Here is a 23,513-nt window from a genome sequence, read left to right as displayed (position 1 = left end):
ATGAATCTTGAGGACCTTATGTTGAGTGAAGCAAGCCAGGCATTGAAGGACAAATACTACATGACCTCTCTGATATGAAACAAGCAAATCAAGTTGTCTCAGAGAACTAGAGACTGGAAGATAGGCTTAAAGAAACTTTGAGGGGGGAGAGGAAGGTTGCGAGCTGACGCCTACATGGGTGAAGTCTATGATAAACTGGAGGTCTCACTTGTTCTATCTTGTCCAGGCAGGAAATCAATATTTTTGAGTGTCAGTCACACAACATTAAATGAAAGTGAATCTTACCAAAAAAATTAAAAATTTTTAAAAATTTAAAAAATTAAAAAATATAGTAAAAAGACCTTTTTGCTAGACATGCTAATTCTCTGAATGTGCTTAATTAATCACATGCAGTTAGATGTAATTCATATGCTGAAAATGCCAAAATTAATATCACATCCTATGATCACTTCCAAGTGTCTATTCTAAATATCAAATCCCCTATCTCTTAGGTCTGAGAAATGTTACTAAGGTATATTTTACACATTTATTCCTAAGGAAATAACTCAGTGTCTTAATGCTGAGGGTAAAGACTTATCTAAGATTCGAACTGCTTCTTTAACATAATCCAATCATTCCTAAAACAAGCATATCAAATTACTGGTTTACATCCCGGGGTCCACAGGATGGAGGAGTATGGACTAGAGTGGATTTACTGATATTCTACTATGGAACTATTGTGACAAGTAGTGGAAGAAATTATAGCATTGATGTGGGGAAAGTGGCCATGGTAGCTGCTGAGGGTAGGGAGAAGGAAGAAGAAATATGATGTGGGGACATTTTCCGGACTTGGAGTTGTCCTGGGTGGTACTGCAGGGACAGATGCTGGACATTGCATGTCCTGCCATGGCCCACTGGGTGACTGGGGAAGAGTGTAAACTACATTGTAAACTATCTTCCATGTGGGGCAGCAGTGCCCCAAAATGTATTCACCAAATGCAATGAATGTCCCATGATGATGAAAGAAGTGGTTGATGTGGGAGCAGTGGGGTGAGGGGGGTTGGGAATATATGGGGACTGCTTATATTTTTTGAATGTAACATTTAAAAAAAATAAAGAGAAAAAGTAATTAATTAATTAATTAAAAATAAAATTACTGGTTTAGTTCCTATGGCAGTTTGAGATTATTTATGAATCCCAATAAGAAAAAGATTGTTTGTAAACTAATCTATTACACTGGGGGTGATACACTTTGATTGCTTTAAATTCAGCTGAGATGACTTAATTAGACTACCTGTTAAAATTAGGGCCTCGATTAGACAACTTCAGGATGGCATGACTCAGGTTGAGTCCCCGACTCCTTGGTGGGTCTGATATTAATGGAAACACAAAGATAGATGGGCTGAGATAGACACACAGGGAGAACTTGGTCATTTTAGATACTACCATGTGACAGAAGGGAGAAGGTTCAAACGCCGAAAGTCCCAGAGACAATGGATATTTCCTGATAGCTTACAGCTGATGCTAAGAGAGCAGAGACTGATAGAGGAAGTCCTAAGAGACAAGCTGCATGCCAGCCTGAAGGGGAGATCAGGAAAAGCTGGGTCCACAGAGCCTCAAGAGAAAGAAGAAGCCCAGAGGGGAAGGCTGAAACCCGACAGAGATCACCCACCATCTTGCTTCAACACATGGCTGCTGACTTTGGTGAGAAAGGACCTCTTACGGTACCTAGAGTTGGACTTTCTGTGGCTTTGGGACCACAAACTTTTACCACAAAAAGCCAAACGATTCCCAGTACTTTGCATTAGCAACCCTTTAGCAGACTGATACAATCCCCAAAACAGGGGATGTTTAGCAACATCTTTTTATTTTCATTTGAACTAATACATTCTTTGTGTTCTATTTTACTATACATTTATATCAACATATTTGAACCCTATTGTATTCACATAAAATACTGGAATTAGATACTCTACCTCCACATTTAGGTGGTTCTGTCCAGGTTCCTTTTAGACATATCACTTCTACTTCCCCAAATAAAACAAAAGATTTCATACATTCATAACGTACTCTCTCATCAGGTGGATATCTATCCATAAGTCTTGATATAATATTAGCATTTTCCACTACAGGTGGATTCACACAGGAAACATCTGAATAGAAAGACAAAAAGTATCTGTCTGCAGTTAGTAATCATTTTGAATAGAAACTCAATGAAGGACTTTCAAAATATATTTCAATGACTGAAGTGATGAATGCACAACTGTGTAATTATACCAAGTACCATTGTTAGTACACTTCGGATGTATCAATAAAATTGATTTGTTTAAAAAGATATATATTTCAAGAAGATACAGAATCAATAGGTAATCTCTTATGTAAATCTTTACTAATTTCACAAAATTTTTATGTAAAATAGAGGAAAAGTACATACAGCAATATTCCGTGTAGTATTTAAAATTGTACAACCTTAAATCTTTCTCCCTCTACCTTCACTAAAGGATTGGGAGGTTTTTTTGTTGTTGTTGTTGCTTGGGGTTTTGTTTTGTTTTGTTCTTTTATCTTAATGAAGTCAGTGAAAATGAGGGCTTTCCTGAAATTAATCTTTGAGGATGTAAAGTAAATATTACAAACAACATAATTCAGTACAAATTTAGAATCTAAAATAGGCATAATAAAGAGGTTATGAGATAACAGAATGGGTTAGCAATCATCCTGCTTATTAAGCAGAAATTTAGCCCCTTAGAAATGTAAGCACACATATGCACTTCCTTAGAAAATAAGTAAGAATTAAGGCCACACTTTAAAGAATACTATAATTAAAGGAACAGGAATATATCAATTAAAAAGATCAAACAGAAAATGTGAGATAGTAACAAAATGTAAATCTATAGTAAATAAAAACAACTCTAATGAAACTTTTGGCAACTGCTTAAGGATACATTAATTAACAATGGCATCATTCATGAGAAATTTCAGGATAGTGTGAAGTAATAAAAAGCTAAACCCCCTCTTGATGTAGAGGGGGACTGGACATAGCCATCCCAGTTCCACAAGATGGAGGAATAGAGTATGGATTAGAGTGGACTTACTGGTGTTCTGCTGAGGAACTATTGTGATTACTGAGGGAAGAAATTGTAGTAGTGATGTGGAGAGGGTGGTTGATGTTTGGGAGAGGGAAGAAGAGATATGGTGTGGGGACATTTTCAGGATTTGGAATTGTCCTACGTGGTGCTGCAGGGACAGATGCTGGATGTTGTGTGTCCTGGTGTGGCCCACTGGGTGTACTGGGGAAGAGCGTGGACTACAATGTGGACCACTGTCCATGTGATGCAGCAGGTCTCCAGAATGTATTCGCCAGGTGCAGTGGATGTGCCATAATGATGGAAGAGTTTGTTGATGTGGGAGGGGTGGCGTGGGTGGGGTGGGGGGTATATGGGGACCTCATATTTTTTTAATGTAACATTTAAAAGAAAATAAAGTAAAAAAGAAAAAAAAAACCAGAATATTGCAAAAAAAAAGCTATGGCTCTGGGACCCAAATTGAAGCATACACAGAACGCCCTGGAAGACTTGTTAAAATAGATTCAGTATACCTCCCCCAGAGTTTCTGCTTCAGTAGATCTGGGCTGGACCCACGAACTTCCATTTCTAACAGTTTTGAAGATGACAATGGTGCTAGTCCAGGGAAGAGTCTTTGAGAACCTTTGAGCATCTAGATTAACTTGGACATGCAGTCTATTCTCATTATGTTTAGGCATACATTTATTTAATCAGTATTGAAATATTATTCTACGTCCATTTTTAAATGATGTTAGAGGCAGAAACTTCTATATTTTATAGTCTAAAACACTTTAATAAGTAAATTTTAAAATCACATGAAAGTACCTTTGCATGTTGGACCTCCTATCCATTTGCCATTAACACACGTTACAATATTTGATCCATCCAACTGGAAATTCTGTTCACATTTATACGTTAATTGTTCTCCAGACCTATATGATCTCGTCACTTGGATTAGGGGTATGGCATTATCAATGCTGGGTAATTCCAAACAATCTGTATCTGTAAAAATAAAAAAGTGTATTTATTCAGTAAATCTTTAAAAATATACAATATCCAATAATTAAATTCCAAAATAATAATTAGCTACATATCAAAATGACGAATTCTGATCAATATTTTAATAACTTCACAAAATATGATTATAAGCAGACTTGAATTTATTGCATTTAATTATTCTACATTTATGAAAATAATAAAGTGAAAATAGTAATATTAGAAGCCTGAGAAGATATGTGTAGATGTAAAGCGCACAGTTTTTTCTATTTCTTGCATATAAATTCTTTCCTTCCTCATACAGCCATCAACATTATGTTTCTATTTCCTTCTTTTCTTGCTTCTGTCAAAATCTAAGACCTACATAATTGTTTTGAATAATTTTGAAAGTTATATATTTATAAGGACATGATTAATAAAATAATTGCAGAGTAAATAATAATGCAGTTAATGAAGGGGGTCAGCTGTGCTGCCGGAAAAGACATGAACAATTTGAGAATGTATTGCAGAGGATGCAGAAAGTGTACATAAGAGGATATGCAAAGGTAATAATTTGGTTCATGTTGACAAATTTTTCTTTTCACTAAGTCTATGATTCTCTGTCAGAACCCAGAACTTTCAGAGATACCTTGTAAAATTCTAAAATTAGAACTTAGTTTCATAACTGAACCATTAATGCTTTCATATCTATCATCTATACAATAAAATTAAACACATTATACTTTTGCATTCTGGTGGATTTGGCCATTTTCCTCCTAAACATTTTATGGAAGCTGGTCCATCAATCCCAAAGCCATCTTCACAGTTATATGTAACTTCTTCTCCATGTTGGTAACTGTCTAACCTTGGAGAAGGAGCACCGTAAGAAATCATAGGTGGCTCTTCACATGGATTTCCTAAAAAAAAAAAAAAAAGAAACTATAAATCCATATCATGAATTCTAAAATGCGGTTTTTAGTGGACATCCTGTTTAGTGGGTTTATTTGACAAGAAATGATAGCACAGTGACTTCTGTCACATCACAGAGGAGGGACAAATTGCCTCCTAAAAACCACCATTCTGTTGTCTATCACTCTTTCACAATCTGAGCAGAAACTTACACTGAAATATTAACACTTTTATGAAAGAATTGACTAGTGCTTCTCTAACTCACCATGACTATTAAAAGGAAACAGATTGAAGATTAAGGAACCAAGAAAACTTCTATCATATTGCAGGGAATCAAAAAAGACATGATAAAAATTGCTTTAATAGTAGCTATATAATGATTTATAGATACATATAGATACATATGCATTAATTTAAATGATGCTGTTTCTTGGGTTTGATGACAATTCATTATTTATAATGAATTACACTGAAAACAGAGTATCAGATTTGCATACTGCCCTCACCTATGCACTGAGGTATAGAACTCCATTTTCCCATGTGGCATGTTATCTCATCTTCTTCTGATATTGAGAAACCATCTTCACACTTATATCTTAATTTAGTGCCATGGTTGTAGGGCCTAGGGTTGGCTGTTTCTTCACTTCCTGCTGAAAATCTGGATGATTCAATGTGTCCATTTTCTATAAGAGGTGGTTGAGAACATGGAAGTTTTTCTAGATAAAATACAGAGATCAAAGTGTCAAGCACAAAGTCATGTTTAAACTGAAAAAGAAAATCAAATATTATTGGCTGTTTTAAAACAGAGGTAATACAAGCAAATATTATTGAAAACTGAACAAATATTTGGAAATTGCAAAGACACATATTTCCATAATATCTAAGCTACGATCCTCTTGTTTAATAGCCTCTTCATTCCTATCCTGTTTATCATAAGGAGTGATTTATACATAAACAAAATTTTTATCTGGTCCTTAAATAGTATTGCAATTTTGTCACCTGAATACATTTAGGAATGGAAGTGAAAGAAATGTGACTGATTTAGGCACCTATTTTGCAATGTATTGTTTCAAGATAAGGTGTAATAGATTTAAAGAAATGACTTCATCTTCATTTAAGCAAAACCCAGAAGCATATAAAACTCATTTTGAAAGAATGTTATCAAGCAAGTTATGAACTACTGACCAACACAACGTGGTATTGACTGCCATCTTCCATCTTTGCACACAATTTCTTCTCCATCCCGAATTAGATAATTTTCGTGACAAAGGATAGACACTTTTTCTCCATCCTGATAATTTATTGTGCTTGTCATATTTCGAGTATTAGGAATTTGAGGCGGAGGTGGGCACAATTGGATTTTTTTTTCTAAAAATATTAAAGTTAAATTGCTTGATTACAAATCAGAAGTTAAAAATATAAAAAGAGAATTTTCAATAACTACAAATTCAATAATACATTATAAACGTTCAAATACTTATACGCTCTATATTTATATATGTAATATCGTACAGTTGCATAACACTTTAATATTTCAGTTAGGGTTTATATTCTCATGTCTCCCTTACATCTTCTCCCTTTTATTCTTTCTGTGATGAATTCTGTACAAATTATTTAAAATCTATTTAGATTATTTCTAGCTTTTAGTAGACTTAAACTGAATTACAAATTCTCAATATCAGACACTAAATAAAAATGGTGTAAGGTCATTTTTTACAGATATCCATGATTAAATATATTGGAATTGGATGAAAAGTCTCAGAAGATGTTCTCCTGATAGAAAGAATTAGATTTAGCTGACAATGAACCTGATGCTATGCTTTATTATATCATCAGGTTTTTCTATCTATACCTAAAGCAATATGAGTATTTTATATTTTAAAAATATTTTCCTTCTCAATTTTGGTTTTAAATTTGGGGGCATATTTTACAATGTGTTCTCATGAAATTTTTTCTTCTGTATCTAACACAGTCAAGGAAAATCAAACACCAGAATATCTACAATAATCTTAATATTGAACAACACAAAGAACATATACCAGATTTCAAGACTAACTATAAAGACTTAGTTATTAAAGCAATGTGGTTTAGACATAAAGATAGACAAACAGTCAAACAGACTGAGAGTCCAAAATAAACAACCAACAGTCCAATGGTTAGATTAATTTCATTTCAGTCTTTTCCATACGTGTTCTAGAACTGTCTACCAACAAAAAAAAATCAACCCCTCTACATAATACTAAAAAATTAATGTTAACTGAATACTATGGCTAAAAGTAAATGTTGAAACTACAAAGTTTCTTGATGGAAACATAGAACATATATATGTTACTACTTTCCTCCATAAGAAATAACCATATCCATATGTTGAACTGCATGTAGTATGTTTACCTTTCTATTGGTCAGAAAACTAATTTGTGTATGCTATGCTTGCATAAATTGTTAAAAAATATCAAGGATATGGAGCAAGGTTTCCCACAGTTGGGGAAAAGTATTACAAATATTAATAGTGGGGAGATTACATTGAACCCTGTGTTATTTAGTTGGAATTGGAGGTGTAAATATGACTCAGGGTTTTGAAGATAAATATGAAAAGTCAGAGAAATAGATAGATGATAGATTATAAATAGATGATACATAAAAGATAGACTAGATGGTAGATTGATAGCTAACTGTTAAATGATGATGGATAGACAGATGGGAGATAGTTATAGATAGGTAATAGAGGCACAGGTATAAGTATAGGTGTGCATGCGTGCATACATTTAGGTACAGGTGTAGGTGTATGTAGAGTTATAGGTGAGGACACATATATATCTAAACAAAGGAGTGAGAAGCTATGAGACTCCAATACTAATGACCATACCTAGTCCCCAGATTTTAATTCAAATCCACCAAGTTTCTGGGTGGTTTGTTATAGAGCTAACTAACGTATAGCATACAATTAGTGTTTAGAATAATGTTTTGAATCATTTCTAAATTATTCTCCAGCTTTTTTTTTCCTCCAGATTTATTTATTTATTTATTTCTCTCCCCTTCCCCCCCCCCACCCCCACCCCCACCCCGGTTGTCTGTTCTCTGTGTCTATTTGCTGAGACTTCTTTGTCTGCTTTTGCTGTTGCCAGCGGCACGGGAATCTGTTTCTTTTTGTTGCGTCATCTTGTTGTCTCAGCTCTTCGTGTGTGCAGCACCATTCCTGGGCAGGCTGCACTTTCTTTCGCACTGGGTGACTCTCCTTATGGGGCGCACTCCTTGCGCATGGGGCTCCCCTACACGGAGGACACCCCTGCGTGGCAGAGAACTCCGTGCGAGCATCCAGTACTGTGCATGGGCCAGCTCCACACGGGTCAAGGAGGCCCGGGGTTTGAACTGCAGACCTCCCATATGATAGACGGATGCCCTAACCACTAGGCTAAGTCCACCACCTATTCTCCAGCTTGAAAAGTATTTGTAATGATAAATAGTTATTTTTTAAAAGGATACAAAGATATCTGCCTTACGAGTTAAGAAGAAATAAAATGAATTTTAAAGCATTGAAATTAAAACCTTACCTTTGCAGGTTATTTCAGGATCCCATATTCCATTTATGCAGATTGACTGTCTGTTTGGAGATTTTTTTTTACATTCGAAACTTACACTGCTGTTATGGTCAAATCCTGTCTTATATCCTGGAGTTACCTGATGTGCAATTAATTTTGTTGGTTTACATTTCTTAAGTTGGTCTGTTTCTATGAAGAGAAAATATTTCCATGAAAAGATTAATTATAAAGAATCTAAGCACCTAGAATAAAAAATAGCTATAGATTCAATAGTATCCTGAAAACACAATTAATTCTTATAAGTTCCATTGATCAAATTATTTCTGATCATTTTGTTTGAAATGGACTATTACATATGAAGATAACTCCTGTCTCCAGACTTTGAAATGCCAAAAACAATTTTTATAAGGACATTTTGTCCTTAGGTAATTTGAAGAGTATAAGAGATTCATTTTTTAGGATATGTAGAGAGAACTTTCATCACACAACTAAATTTCATGCATATTTGCATCTGTGACATTCATTTTTTGACTCATCTCTGTACAACTACATTATCTTTAAACTACAACTGTAATACAATACAATAAAGGCATGATTTGTAGGAACAGAATATGAGAAGTTGTTAGTTTAAATACTTTTTTTCAAATAAGATATTGAAAGATAATGAGAAAATACACCGCAAGATGTATTGCACAGAAAGTGAATATATAAGCAAATCTTTCGTATGATCAGGAGAAAATGGAGACAGATACATGGAATAAGGAGCTAGGTGCAAAAGATCCTGACCTGTTTTCTACATAAAACCTAAGAGTCTTTGACAAGACATTATACAGCAGATCATTCTATAATGTAATACTATTATAATGCAGTACTAATAATCTTTGCTGGCAATTTTATTGGTTAATATACAGACCATAGAAGCTTGTTATATAAATATATATTTCAAATATTCAAGAAAGATGTGGGTCTTTCTGAATTTGATAACATCTCAATGTAGGTTCTAATAGTTTTTGATACTAACTGGAAAAGCAAAGTTGAATGAGATCAAACAGATTAAAGGAAAGTGAAGTAATTGGTTAAAGAGAAGTAAAGGTTTTGTAATGCAACCTTGAAAAACAATAAACTTGACACTTGAGAATTAGTTCTGTGCTTAGAAGGAACGACCAGTGACATTGTTCAGTGCTGCGGGAACGACCAATGACATTGTTCAGTGCTGAGTGATGGTGACTGGAGGAGGGTCTGCAGCCAAGGGAAGGACACACTGCTGTCCTCACTGTCCTTGTCATGGGATTGACTGATATCTGCATGGTCTTCTTTGTTTTTAGGAGAAAAATAAACATTGAGGAAAGCAAAGAAACCCAAAGAGAAGGAGGTAAAAAGCAATTTTGAGAGGAGAAAATTGATGTATAAGGTTTACCAGAGATGTAGTATACCTTAAAACATCCTGGATGGCAGCGTGCTGAATATAGGGAGAGGATGAACTTTATGGAGGAAAATTCTGAGATCAGAAGACAGTATTAATTGCATCAAAGTTTGTGGTGTAGGTGAAAGTAAAAATTTGACAGGATTTAGACCTGATATTAATTTGAGTTTTTTTCCCTCATGTGGAGTGAGGTGAAATCATTTGTGGAAAAAGAAGGGGACAAAAATAAATTTGGGTCTTGAAAAAGTGGCAGTACCATTGATAGGAATCGTTCAGCACTATTGAAAAGAATATGTTTAGCCAAAATATAAGGATTAATGAGCAACAACATGTATTGATTCATTTAAGAAATTCTTATTGAACGCCTCCTGTGTGTCAGCCCCTCTTCTGTGTCTTGGGAATATATCAGTGAACAAAATGAGTATCAATCCATTTCGCCATGCTTGAGTCTAAGCTCTAACTTTCCTAGGGAAATTAATGTCTAGGAATGGATAAGACTGGATATCCAGGACTCTCTTTGAGCAGAAGTCCCTTTCCAAGGGAAACATGATTTAGGGCCCACAAGACACTTTCAGATAGCCATCAAAGATTTGGTCATCAAAGGGGTAGAAACATTCACCTAGCAAGTGAAGTCCATCAATCATAAATTTTCTTGCCCAACTCCCACTGCCTAAGTTACACAAGTAACTTAGAGAAGCTGTGGCCTACTCATCATTCTGCACATTAATTTCTTTCTGCTGCACTTGAAAGAAACAGAAAAATGATCAAATTTAGAAGCTTTGATAGAAGCTGGGGTCCTTTTGTGCAGTAAAATGATCTATAGGTAAAATATAGGTTCACATTTGTAAAGATAAACCATACTAATATCAGTGTCAGAATGATCCATAAAGGTCAATTGCTCATTTATATTATTCCCCTTTAGACACATATTGAAACATAAACAACAAATTTTTGATTCATTATAAGATCAAACATTTTCAGTAACATCTCTAAATTTCAAAAATCTGGTAGCAAATGCATTTTACAACAAAAATATTATACTTTATTAAATGTCAGTTTGACAAGCGTGTTCTCACCAATGCACTGAGGAAGTTCGGTCCACATTCCACTTACACATGTAATTGTTCTGCGCCCAATCAGTGTAAATGCTTCTCTGCAACTGAACTCCACTGAGTCTCCATGACGATAGGGAGGGGCGGAGGACAGGGCATCACCATGCTCAAGCTCAGGTATTTCTCCACATGTTCTCACTTCCTCTATGCAAATTTCACAAAGATATGTTTATTTCTAATACATAATGTATACCCTTATACAATACAAAGAGTCCAATTGTATATTAATATTTTAAATACATTACCAATACATATAGGCAATGTTGTCCATTCTCCATCAACACATTGAATTTTTTTAGGCCCTTTCACTAGAAATCCGGGCCTGCAATCATATTCTACAACTTCTCTGTGTCCATATTCATCTTTTCTTGTCTCCTTAACTTCCCCATTGGTAAGTTCAGGAGGTGGCCCACAAGATTTTACTTGTTCTACAAAAAAAAATTTAAAAATACTGTGTAAATTATGATGAAATTGTCCATTTTACAATAAAAATCTGGCAAAACATTTTCTCTTTATTACTTTTTAAAAATTTGTTACAGCATTCTGAAACAATGAAAAAGAATGGCATTACACTGATTCCAGTTTTCCATTTTCATAAATTAGATTGCTCTAGCATACTGATGTATATTTAAGATTATAAATGTTCAATAATATGGATAACTTTATGATGTTTATAGATTAGCGAATATGGGTGTCTAACTTAAATTAATCTGCATAGTCCATGCCAATTTTTTAAGAAAACTTTTTTTTTATTTCTTTTTTTTCCCCCTACTCTCTCCCCCTCCACCGCCCCCACCCCCCACACCCTGCTGTTTTTGCTGTGTCCATTCGTTTTACAATCTTCTGTAACTATTTCTCTTTTTTTTCTTCTCTTCTCATTGCTATGCTCTAGGATTCACCAGGATTCGATCCTGGGGATCTCTAATGTGGAGAGAGGTTCCCTGTCACTTTCACCACCTCAGTTCTGGTTTCTGCTGTTCTTTGCCTTGACTCTCCCCCTCATCTCTCTTTTGCTGCATCATCATCTTGCTGCGTGACTCACTTGCATGGGCACTGACTCACCACGCGGGCACTCAGCTCACCATGCAGGCACTGGCTCCCCACACAGGCATGCTTTCTCTTTTTCTTTTACCAGGAGGCCTCAGGGATCGCACATGGGTACTCCTATGTGGTAGGCAAAAGCCCTACCATTTGAGCTACATCCACTTCCCTAACAAAACTTTTTGAAAAAAGAATCAACACTAGAGCAAGCAGATGATCATTATTTAAAATAAGTTGTACATGAAATTGAATTGAATATAAGCTGCTCGAATGTGGTTTAGACACACTCATGAAACTGGAGGTAAGGCCCATGCTATACAATAGTTGAATATAATGGTGGCTGTGAGAGTTACTTTCTGTGTCACCTTTGCCAGCTATGGTGTCCAGTTGTTCAGTCAAACATTGGCCTAGATGTTGCTGTGGATAGATTTTTGAATGGGATTAGCATATACAATATGGTGACTTTATGTAAAGAAGATTTCCAGTTAATAATGTGGATGGACTTCTTCTAATCAGTTGGAGGCCTTAAACATAAAAAGTGAAGGTTCCAGGAGAAAGAAGGGATTCTGCCTCAAAAATGCACCCTCACCTTCATCTAAGTTTCCAGCCTAAGTAATTAAGAATCAATTCTTCATGAGAGAGGTCATCAATTAAAGCAGGAGAACACTGAAGAGAGAAAAAGAGTAAGAAAAATGGGTTGTTTGCCTGCAATGCTCTTGTTTTGAAGGACTCAGTTTGCATCTTCAGGCAACATTGAATCCCATCTGCACAGCGATGTTGTTGTTTAAAATTTTTAAATACTTCAATCTCCATTTTATCAGAATTTCCAGACTCTAGCCTGCCATATAGAATTCAGACATTTCAGCAGTAACCAACATATATATATATATATATAGGGGGGAGAGAGACAGAGACAGAGAGACAGAGAGACAGAGACAGAGAGAGCAAGTATGTGTTTTTGTTGGTTGGTTCTGTTGGAGCACACTGACACAGAAAGTGGAATTACAGGAAAAAGGCAAGGAAAGAAAAGTCCCTCAATCATGACTACCATATATGTATCTCTGAATACTTCCAATATATATTTTAAGAAACAACTGGCAATTAACTTGTTAAGTAAGTACAAGTAATTCTCAGTAAGGAAAACTGAGGTATGTACCACCCAACCTACATCTTTGCTACTTATAACATTTCTGGATCAATATGTTAGATACAAGAAACACTAAAAACCCACAGAGAATGAAGGGAGGAAAAAGACATTTATACCAAATTCTAATTCTTTTTTCAGCAATTTTAAGTGAAATATTCACCTTTACATGTTGGTGTCTTGGGGGACCATCCAAAATGGTAGCACTGAATTGAATCTGGTCCAGCAATTGTAAGTTTATCTCTGCAGGAGAATTGCAACACATCTCCAACTTTGTAACTCTCCTTCTGTGGCTGAGCAAGTAAGGTGTTTTCTATATTTGGAACACTGCATGTTCGTTCTAAAACAAAATGTAAAATCATTTAATTTTAGAATTGACAAAATAAATTTTATATGTGTCACATAAAAAAGAGGTGCAATGTGCTACAAACACAGAAGGGCATCAAATAAAACTTCTATTGCAAAAAAACTTACATTAAAAAAAAACTTAGGACAATACATGTGTCCTGAAAATATGTTTGTAAACTCAACTTGCTCTTTTTGGATCTGATTTTATCATTAACACTGAAATAATTTAATGTTAAATCCTCCTTTCACACTGACTAATTTTTTAAATTAACAGTTGGGGTTTAAACATTAGAATCATATGAAGTAAAAAATATCCAAATGTCAATTATTAACTTATAATCATAATATTAAATATAAATTATTTTTAAATAATGTCAGGAAAAAAGTAACCAAGCAAATGTGCTTCCATTTTTGTTTTTATATTGAGTTTAGGAGCTTAGCTGAGAAAATCACATTTGAGTGAGAATCACTGGAAATTCTCACCTGTAATTCATTTCTAACAGACCACATAGCAATTATTTTATTTGTATTTGTGCTTGTTTACATATTTCCTGCTCTTTTTATACAAATTCCTTTTCTCACCATGTTGTGATAAAAACTAATTTATAACTCATCATAGCTGTTGGGTATTTTCCAGCTACTATGTTTATATGAAATGTGATTTAAAGATGAGTTTGAATGAACATATTCATTAGATAAATTTGTCTTTGTTCAAATGTCAAACTCATAAATCCTAGTATTGACTCTGAAAAGTTCTCATGAATTTTCTACTTCTCATTGTAAACTTTAAGGTTAAGAACACTTTATTTTATATGGTTTATGATAATTTTTTTGAAACATCTCAACAAAGGATAGAAGTCACCGCACATTTGAATTAAACTCAAATATTAACCAATATGCATGCAGTTTTCTTCAAATTACTGAGGAAAGAAAATTTTAAAAGAATATTATGTTATCATTTGTACATTCAAGCATCAGAGAATTAAAATCTATTCCCTGTTTCTAACAATGTATTCACCTTGTCATCAATTTTGATAAAATTTGCAAATTTAAACATTAAACATTAAACTTCAATTTCTACTGCTGACTCTGTTACTCAAATTTCCTTTCCTTCATATTTTTGTTTGATGTTAGACAGCATTGGAACGGCCGTAGAAATTATGTACTCAGGTATTTGCATTCTTTTTAAAAGAAGGCATAAGCTTCTCACTTCGTAAACCCTGATCTCACTGTAATCACATGGGAAAAAATTGCATGATCATCTTAAAAGCTTCTCACTTAGAATAAAATCCTGGCTCTTTATGATCCAGGCTTGTCTATGCTTGCAATATATTTTTAAGCATCTCTCCCCTTCTCAATCCAGATCCAGATGTTTTACCTTTCAATTAAAAAAAAAATAGGTCAAGTTCAGTGCTGCATGGGTTGTTACATAAATCCCTCCCTCTGCCCTGAAATGTTTTTCTAATCTTAATGACATGGATGGCATCCTAGTCAAAACAGAGCCCTCAGCCCACTCCAACTTTCTATCTAAATCCTTGGCTTCTTTCTTTTCTTTATACCCAATGATGTACAAAACAGATAAAAATTATATTTACCCTTTGATTCATTATTGCTTTAATTTACTGTTTTTTAGATTTTTTTACTCTCCTATTTTTGAATAATCTGGAAACCAAGCTCATCTTTTATTTTTCTTCATTTCTGGAACATAATAGTTATTTGTTGATGGTGTGAATAAATCATATTTCACTCAGCCTTTGATACTTCTAAGCAGGTCTACCTCATTTCTTTAATAAACATATTGTTCTTTCCTCTGCAGACTCTATTTTTAATAATTCACCAAGTGTTTCTTCTACCTATATCGCCCCATTCCAATGCGATACTCACCCTCAGATAACCTTGTTTCATATTTTATGGAGAAATAGAAACCATCAGCTCTTGCTTCCTTCCTGCATGATATTTATGTACCCATTTTCCTTCCTTCATTTCTCCTGCTACAAAGTAGGAAGTACCATGTAGGCAAAAGCCCAGTCCTTTCCCAGGGGCTCTGGTTCCCCTTCTGTCTCGCTCATGAGGACATAGCTACCTCAGGTATTCCATCTTTCCCTGCTCACCTCTCCACCGTGGGCTTCTCTTAGCATTCAGGATGCTCTTATGTCTCCCATCTTTATAAAAGAAAACTTCTTTTGAGGGCATAATTGCCTCCAGCTGTATTCTGACCTTTCTATTTTCTGTCACAGCAAAAGTTTTAAAATAGTTATGTCCACAAGCCAGTTATCGCTGGCCTCTATGTTGCTAAATACACGAAACTTTCACCATCTAGTAACTAAATGTATAAAAGGAATTAGACATAAGGATCACTACAATTATTCTACTGTCGAAATTAAGTTCCTCTTCCCTCGAGACTTGCATTTGATAGGCACTGTGCCAAGACTGTTACGTGGATTATTTGCCCTAATAACAATTACAATCATTTGATAAATCAGAACATTTGTAAATATTAAAACATTTTACATGTAAGGAAGATTCAACAAAGCTTCAAAGAATCTAGGTGTGTTGCCCAAAGATACACAGTTAGTAAATATAGGAACTGTAAATACATTCTAAGCAAACTGACTCCAAAGCCTGCACAATTAATACTTCCTCTTTTTTTAAAAAAATTTTTTCTTTCTTTATTTTTTTAATGTTACATTTAAAAAATATGAGGTCGCCATATACCCTCCACCCCCCTCACCCCACTTGTCCGCCCATAACAACCACCTCCTCCATCATCATGAGACGTTCATTGCATTTGGTGAATATATCTCTGAGCACCGCTGCACCTCATGGTCAATGGTCCACTCCATAGCCCACACTCTCCCACAGTCCACCCAGTGGTCCATGGGAGGATGTTTCCTTCTCTCCACATCAATGACAATATCCATTTAAAAATTCAGATCTTTCCTCTGCTCTGCGTTTCCACAGCCATCATATGGTCTTAAAGCCAACCATATCTCACCTTATATGAATTCACAGCTTCCTTTCTTGCCCACAATAAGAAAAGGACATGCAAAGAAAAATCTTTCAAAAATGCAATTTTCATTTTATCATCTCTTTGTGTAAAAGTATTGGTTGTCTCTTACTTCATAAACCTAACATACCTGAACGACCTGGATAAACTTGCTTGACTTCCTATCCAGCCTAAGCTCATTAAAACCTTGCACATGTTAAATTGACTCTACACACCCTGATATTTCCCATATATATCTTCACTTTCAGAGTTTTGTATATTCCATTTCCTCCATATGGAACACACTATATCCACACATTTTTCCACAGATGCAAGCCCCCTTTCTAGTCCTGGAAAACAAATAGCAAGTTGTCCACAGACCTTGTCAATGTCTGAAAAAGAAGAGCTCCTGGCCTTATCTGCAGAAATTAAGATTCAAGGGGTAACGTTTAAAGCAGAAATTCAGGAGGAATTTGAAAGTTTGCATTTGGAATAACCTGAAAATGATTTCTATGTCAACCACAAGTCTGTAACAATTGTGCCCCACAAGAACATTACTATGATGGAGTGTATTAACGGTAGAATATTATCTTTGGCCTTCAAAACATGATCTATTCCCAGGCACATTAAATAAGAAAAGACCTTGCATATGATCAGTGTTCCTTAAGAGTCTCTCTAGATAATTCAAGTCTGAAATAAAGAGCACACAATTTTTTAATTCTGAAAAATGAATGGCTGAAATAAAAGTACATACCTAGACATGTGGGGGTGCCGGACCAACCACCATCACCGCACACTATGGAGCCTGTGGTGCTTCCATTTCTGCTTTCATATCCATCATTGCATTCATAGTCCAACTTGTCATTGAGTTTAAACCAGGTACCTTTACTTCTGGCTCTGGCATTCTCAAATAATGGCATATCACAAGATTCTGAAGCATTATAAAATTGAGGTTAGTTCTAATGTCACTTAATGGACAATTGAGTAAATCCTTCCCAGGAACAGAAAGTTTGCCCATTGCTATTTAAGTGATTTACCTTTTAAATGTAATGTAAGAAGAGAAATGATATTGTTGTCATGAATAGCGACTAAAAATTTAAAAAATTAGCTTCTATATAACATGTTTATCATCATCTATTAAACTCTCTTAAAAATATATTAAGTATATAACATTTATGTCAATTCTATTTACTTCTGTGAGTTTGTCAGATGCTGGTGTTAAAATAGGACTTAATGGTGTGAATTTCATTTTTCAGGAAATCAGAATGACATTGAAAATTTAGAGAATTTAGAGGTAATGTAACTGTTAGCAGTTATACATACTAGAGAAAATAGATTAATTTGATTAAGAGGACAATGTATAATGAATATTTTCTCTTTTATAATAAGAAAGTTTTATAATAGATAATTGATCACAAATTAGTACAAAATGTGTTGACATCTGGGGCAATATTAATCATTTTTTCTTAAGCAGAGCCCAGAGAAATCAAGGAAATTTAAAGGAAAAAAAAAAGAAAATTAAATAATAGGAAGTGAATATCCTATATACATCAAAATATCACTGAGTAATTATCAGATAATAAAGTTAGTCAGTGAAGTAAACTAAGCAAATTGTTTTTAGAAAATCTTCAAAACCACCTAGCTTGTGTAGAGAGAAAAAACAGTTTTAAATATACATGTATATTTTTATATACACACAGACATACAATTTCTGAAATGGTTTATTTAGCTTTTCAAATGGAAACACATACCCTCCCCCCAAGAAGAATTATGTTAATAGAACTTTGGTACAACTCTCATGAATAATAACATATTAAATTACTTACTAATGCATGTGGGTTGAGTAGACCAGCCACTTTGCAAACATGTAATTGATCCCGATGTTTTACCTTCTGGTGTTATATATCCTGATTTACAACGATAATGTGTTTTTTTATTTAAAGGATATGTGTAATCAGATTCAGAAAAGAAACCATTGTTGATACTTATATCTACTTTTGAACATGTTTCTAAAAGGGAGAAAGCACAAACATATGTTCAATACACAATACTGGGGGGGAAAAGGCAAATGATATTACAATATAATTGAATAATAAGTAAATTTGCACAGTTCTTCTCAAACATGCCAGAAATTTGAGAGACGGTAACATTTCTTCCATCACTGAGTGAGGTCAACACTCTGCAGTGAAGTCAGATTTAATTTCACAAGAAAGGAAAATTACAGACCAATACTCCTTATCAACTTAGATGCAAAAATCATCAACAAAATGCTAGCAAACTGAATCTGACAGCACTTTAAAATGATTTCACACCATAATCAAATAGCACTTATCCCAAGTATACAAGATGTATTCAACAAAATCAATTTGTATGAGACATCATATTAAAAGAACAAAGAGGGGGAGGGGAAACATGATTACCTCAACTGACACAAGAAAAGGAATTTAACTAAATCCAGCACCATTTCTTTATAAAAACACTCAGAAAACAAGAAATATTTAAAACCTTCAATATGACAAAGGACATTTATGAAAAACCCACAAATAACATCACAGTCATTGGTAAAGAATGAAAGCTTTCCCACTAAGAAAATGAGCAAGACAAGAATGGCTGCTTTCTCCTCTGCTCTTCAGCATTATATTGAAAGTTCAAGATGGAGCAAATAGATAAGAAAAAGAAATGAAAATATCCATAGCACAGATGACACTATCCTATGTATAAAAAACCCAAATAATGTACAAGAAGACCACTGAAGTGTATAAATTATTTTGACAAAGGGGCAAGACACAAGAACAACTTGCACAAGTCAGTGATGTTTCTATTTACCAGGAATGAACAATTCAAAAATGATATTAAAGAAACAACCCATTTTAATACCAACTAAAAAAATTAAAAACAGTGAATAAATTTAAGCAAGGAGAAAGTACTAATACATGGAAAACTACAAAACAATGGTGAAAAAAATTAAAGAACTAAGTAAATGAAAGGAAATTCTATGTTCATGAATTGGAAGACTAAATATTTTTAAGATGCCAATTCTACTCAAATCAGTTTACATATTCAGTGGAATTCCAACCAAAATTCCAACATCCTTCCTGCTGAAGTTGAAAAGCCAATCATCAAATTCTAATGGAACGGTAAGGTGCTCAAACAGACAAATCTATCTTGAAAATGAATAACAGATTTGGAAATCTTACACTTTCTAGTTTTACAACTTATGCAAGGCTACAGTAATCAAAATAGACTTCTAATGGCACAAGGAAAGACATATGATTATGGACTTAAGAATTCAAAAATAAAGGCTCAGAGATATTTCAGGTTCGGTTCCAGACCACCACAATAAAACAAATAACACAATAAAGTGAGCCATACAAAATGTTTAGTTTCCCAATGAACATAAAAGTTAACTTAACACTTTACATTTTAGCCTATTAAATGTACAATAGAATATGTCTAAAAAACACGGTAAATAACTTAATATTGTTTAAAAATACTAAACATAATCTGAACATTCTGTCCTCTAAAATGGCACTAAAAAACTTGCCAGACACAGGTGTCGCAAACTTTTAATTAGCAAACAATGCAAAATCTACAAAGCACAATAAAGTGAAGTATAAAAACTGAGCTATGCCTGTAAACCCTCATATCTACAAAAGTCAATTGTTTTTTTAGCACATCAATTTTATTGATATATATTAATAAAGCATAAATCTTTCCAAAGTACAATCAGTGGTATTTGGTGTAATCCCATATTTGTTTGTTCAACATATCAAACAATCTTAGAGCACTTTCATTATTCCAATAATAATAATAATAATAATAAAAAACAAAGAAACCTCATCATCTCTCAGTCTCTCTATGTGTCCCCTGCCGTACACAGCTGCTATTCTTTTTCATTCTCTCTAGTATATTTGTATTTATAGTTTCAAAAGTCTTGTATATGCAGTATCACCCATATTAGTGCTTTACATGTGATTTACTCCCATGTGCAGTTCCATGTTACCACTTTTAGCTTTTCTCCTGGTAGTATATAAGGGTCAATTGTTGGGGACAAAACAAAACACCTATATGCAAAAGAATGAACTTGGACCTTGACCAGACACCATATACAAAAAATGGATCAATGGATATTTAGATATGATGCCAAAGGATGAGTTAAAGAAAAAAGAAATTAATTCATCTTCATCAAATTAAAAACTTCTGTGCATCAAAAGACAGACACAAGAAAGTGAAAAGGCTAAGTATAGAATATGAGAAAATAGTTGTAAGTCAGGTTTCTGATAAGGATTTACTATCCAGAATACATAAAAAAATCCTATAACTCAATAACAAAAAGGCAAAAAAACTTAAAAAGTGAAAAAGGGACTTAATAAATATTTTTTCCAAGGAGAATATACAAATGACCGATGAGAACACTCAAAGATTTTCAATGTCATTAGCCATTAATGAAATGCCAATTAGGCCCCAAATAGATATCACTTTCTACTCACAAAGATGACTATTATTAAAAAAAAAAGAAAAGAAAACAGAAAAAAACACACAAAGCAATACCAAGTATTGAAAGAAATACACAGAAATCAACCCTCATGCCTTGTGGGTGGGAATGCAAATTGCTGAAACCATAGTGAAAATCAATAGTGGTTCCTCAAAAGTTTAAAGGCAGAGTTAGCATATGACCTGTTAATTCCACTCATAGTTTTATACCCAAAGCAACTGAAAACAGGGACTCAAACAGATATTTATACAACCATGTTCATAGCTGCTTTATTGACAGTAGCCCAAATGTGGAACCTGTCTAGGTGTCCACTAGGAAATGAATAAATAACCAAAATACATTAAATATATACAGTGCCATATTTCTGGACATAAGAAAGAAAGAAATTCTGAAATATACTGTGAGTTTAACTTAAATGAAAATGCAGAGTTAGCAAATCCATAAAAACAGAAAGTAGATTAGAATTTACCACGAAAGAAGGGGAAGAAAGAAATGGGAATTATTGCTTGTAGAATATAAAGTTCTGTCAATTTTCAGATGTTTAAAAATAAACTAAAGAAAATAAGTGCGGAAAAGAAGACAAAAAAAGAGATGAGAAAAAGTATAATATAAATAGCAAAGTTACTGCCTTAAACATTACTATAAAATAATCACATTAAACATAAATATTCTAGTCAAGAATGCTAAAAGGCAGAAATATTCAGACTGAGAAAGATAAATGCACTTTAAATATAAAAAAAAACAATGGATCAAAAGTGAAAGGGAAAGCGGGCATGGTTCAATTGATTCAGCATCTGTCTACCATATGGAGGGTCCAGGATTTGATCCTAAGGGCCTCCTGACCCGTATAGAGCTGGCAAACTCGCTGTGCTGCAGCACACAAGGAGTGCCGTGCCACGCAGGGAGTCCCCGAGTAGTGGTGCCCCACACGCAAGAAGCGTGCCCTGCAAGGAGAGCCACCCCATGTGAAAAAAGCTCAGCATACCCAGCACTGGCGCCAGACACACAGAGAGTTGACGCAACAGAAAAGAAATGCGGTTTCCCAGTGCCACCAGATAATGCAAGCAGACGCAGAACACACAGCTAATGGGCACAGAGAGCAGACAATGGGGGGAAGGGGAGAGAAATAAATAAAAAATAAATCTTAAAAAAAAAAAAGTGAAAGAATGGGTGATATAACAAAATAAACATTGTGTGGCTCTATGAATATCACACAAAGTAGATTTCAGTGAAGATAGTATAAACAAGATAAGTGAGGGCCTTTTATAATAATAAAGAAGTCACTTTAGCCAGGGGACTTACGTATTCTACATATTTATGCATATGGCAACAGAACTCTAAAGTATTCAAAGCAAACACTGATTAACTGAACAGAGAATTAGACAAAGCTACACTTATAGCAAAATATTTCAAATGAATCTCTCTCAATTATTGATAGAAAAATAAGCAAAATAGCAATGAAATATACTGTATTGAATAATATAATCTGCCAAATTGTTGGAGTTCATATTATAAAGCATTCCATCTAAAAACAACTGAAGAATGTAGATTTAAAATGCATTTGAAACATTTAACAATATAGACTATATTCTGTAATTTAAAACAAGGCTCAATAAATACAATTAAAAAGATTCATGACATACACCATATAATCTTTGACCAGAGTAGAGTTAATTAGAAATCAATAATAATATATATCTCTTTAAAAGCCACAAATATTTGGAAACTGAAAAAAAAAACATTTCTAAAATAAGGCTAAGGGAAAAGAGTTAAAATAGATCATAAAGTATATTTATCAGAAAGAATAGAAATAGACATCATATTAAAATTTCTGGGATGCCACTAACTGCTGTAGAAGAAATTTCTCACACTTAGCACCTATATTATAAAAGAATAAATGCTTCAAATTAATAATTTCAGATTCGACTTTAAGCATTAGAAAATATAGAGGATATTAGACTAAAAGTAAGAAAACAGAAGGGAGGAATAAGAGAGTAGAATATAAAAAGGTAGAAAGAGAAAAAATTAGAGAAAATCCATGAAACCTAAAGCTGGTTCTTTTAGACAGTTAATAAAATTGTAAGCCTTTATAGAGACTGATCAGTAAAATGAAGAGAACATGAATAGCCAATATCAACAATGAAAGAGAAGATATTACTATGTTTTTACAGCTATTAAAAAGATAATAAATGACTGCTGTGACTGTGTATGTAGATACAGTCACCAGCTAGCTGAACTGATGCATTTAAAGACACAAAACTCAATCAACAAGGAATAAATGGATGATGGTACTGGAAAGGGTATATCGAACAACCCATTCTTAGAAGGGAACTGGACAATTTCCAGCTATCTAGGTTCAAAGATTACAGTTAAGTCTTAGAGTAGAATGCTGAAATTCTGGAAAGAAAACTTAGGAAGAGAGTACTTTTGGGAATTAATGCATTCAAAAGTGCCTCATATACCATGTGTTCCACTTTGAGATTATTTTATGAATAATAAA

The 23,513-nt window shown here is 34.0% G+C and overlaps 1 protein-coding gene across 4 annotated transcripts in view; it reads right to left on the bottom strand.

The window, feature by feature from the left end:
- The window catches only part of LOC101420575 (complement factor H-like), a 103,363-nt gene that overhangs the window by 5,496 nt on the left and 74,354 nt on the right, over nucleotides 1-23,513 (bottom strand). For all 4 annotated transcript variants that reach the window (XM_071207627.1, XM_058274905.1, XM_058274904.2 and 1 more), the window contains 11 exons: nucleotides 18,345-18,527; nucleotides 17,273-17,449; nucleotides 13,348-13,524; nucleotides 11,245-11,427; nucleotides 10,964-11,143; nucleotides 8,477-8,653; nucleotides 6,111-6,293; nucleotides 5,432-5,641; nucleotides 4,760-4,933; nucleotides 3,867-4,043; nucleotides 1,956-2,132 (listed from right to left, as the gene is read on the bottom strand). In XM_071207627.1, coding sequence (XP_071063728.1) covers nucleotides 1,956-2,132; nucleotides 3,867-4,043; nucleotides 4,760-4,933; nucleotides 5,432-5,641; nucleotides 6,111-6,293; nucleotides 8,477-8,653; nucleotides 10,964-11,143; nucleotides 11,245-11,427; nucleotides 13,348-13,524; nucleotides 17,273-17,449; nucleotides 18,345-18,527 — 1,998 coding nt within the window. The remainder of the gene's footprint in view (nucleotides 1-1,955; nucleotides 2,133-3,866; nucleotides 4,044-4,759; nucleotides 4,934-5,431; nucleotides 5,642-6,110; nucleotides 6,294-8,476; nucleotides 8,654-10,963; nucleotides 11,144-11,244; nucleotides 11,428-13,347; nucleotides 13,525-17,272; nucleotides 17,450-18,344; nucleotides 18,528-23,513) is intronic.

Source organism: Dasypus novemcinctus, chromosome 13, assembly GCF_030445035.2.
Source record: "Dasypus novemcinctus isolate mDasNov1 chromosome 13, mDasNov1.1.hap2, whole genome shotgun sequence".
Taxonomy (NCBI): Eukaryota; Metazoa; Chordata; class Mammalia; order Cingulata; family Dasypodidae; genus Dasypus; species Dasypus novemcinctus.
This window is presented reverse-complemented; position numbering and strand designations above follow the sequence as displayed.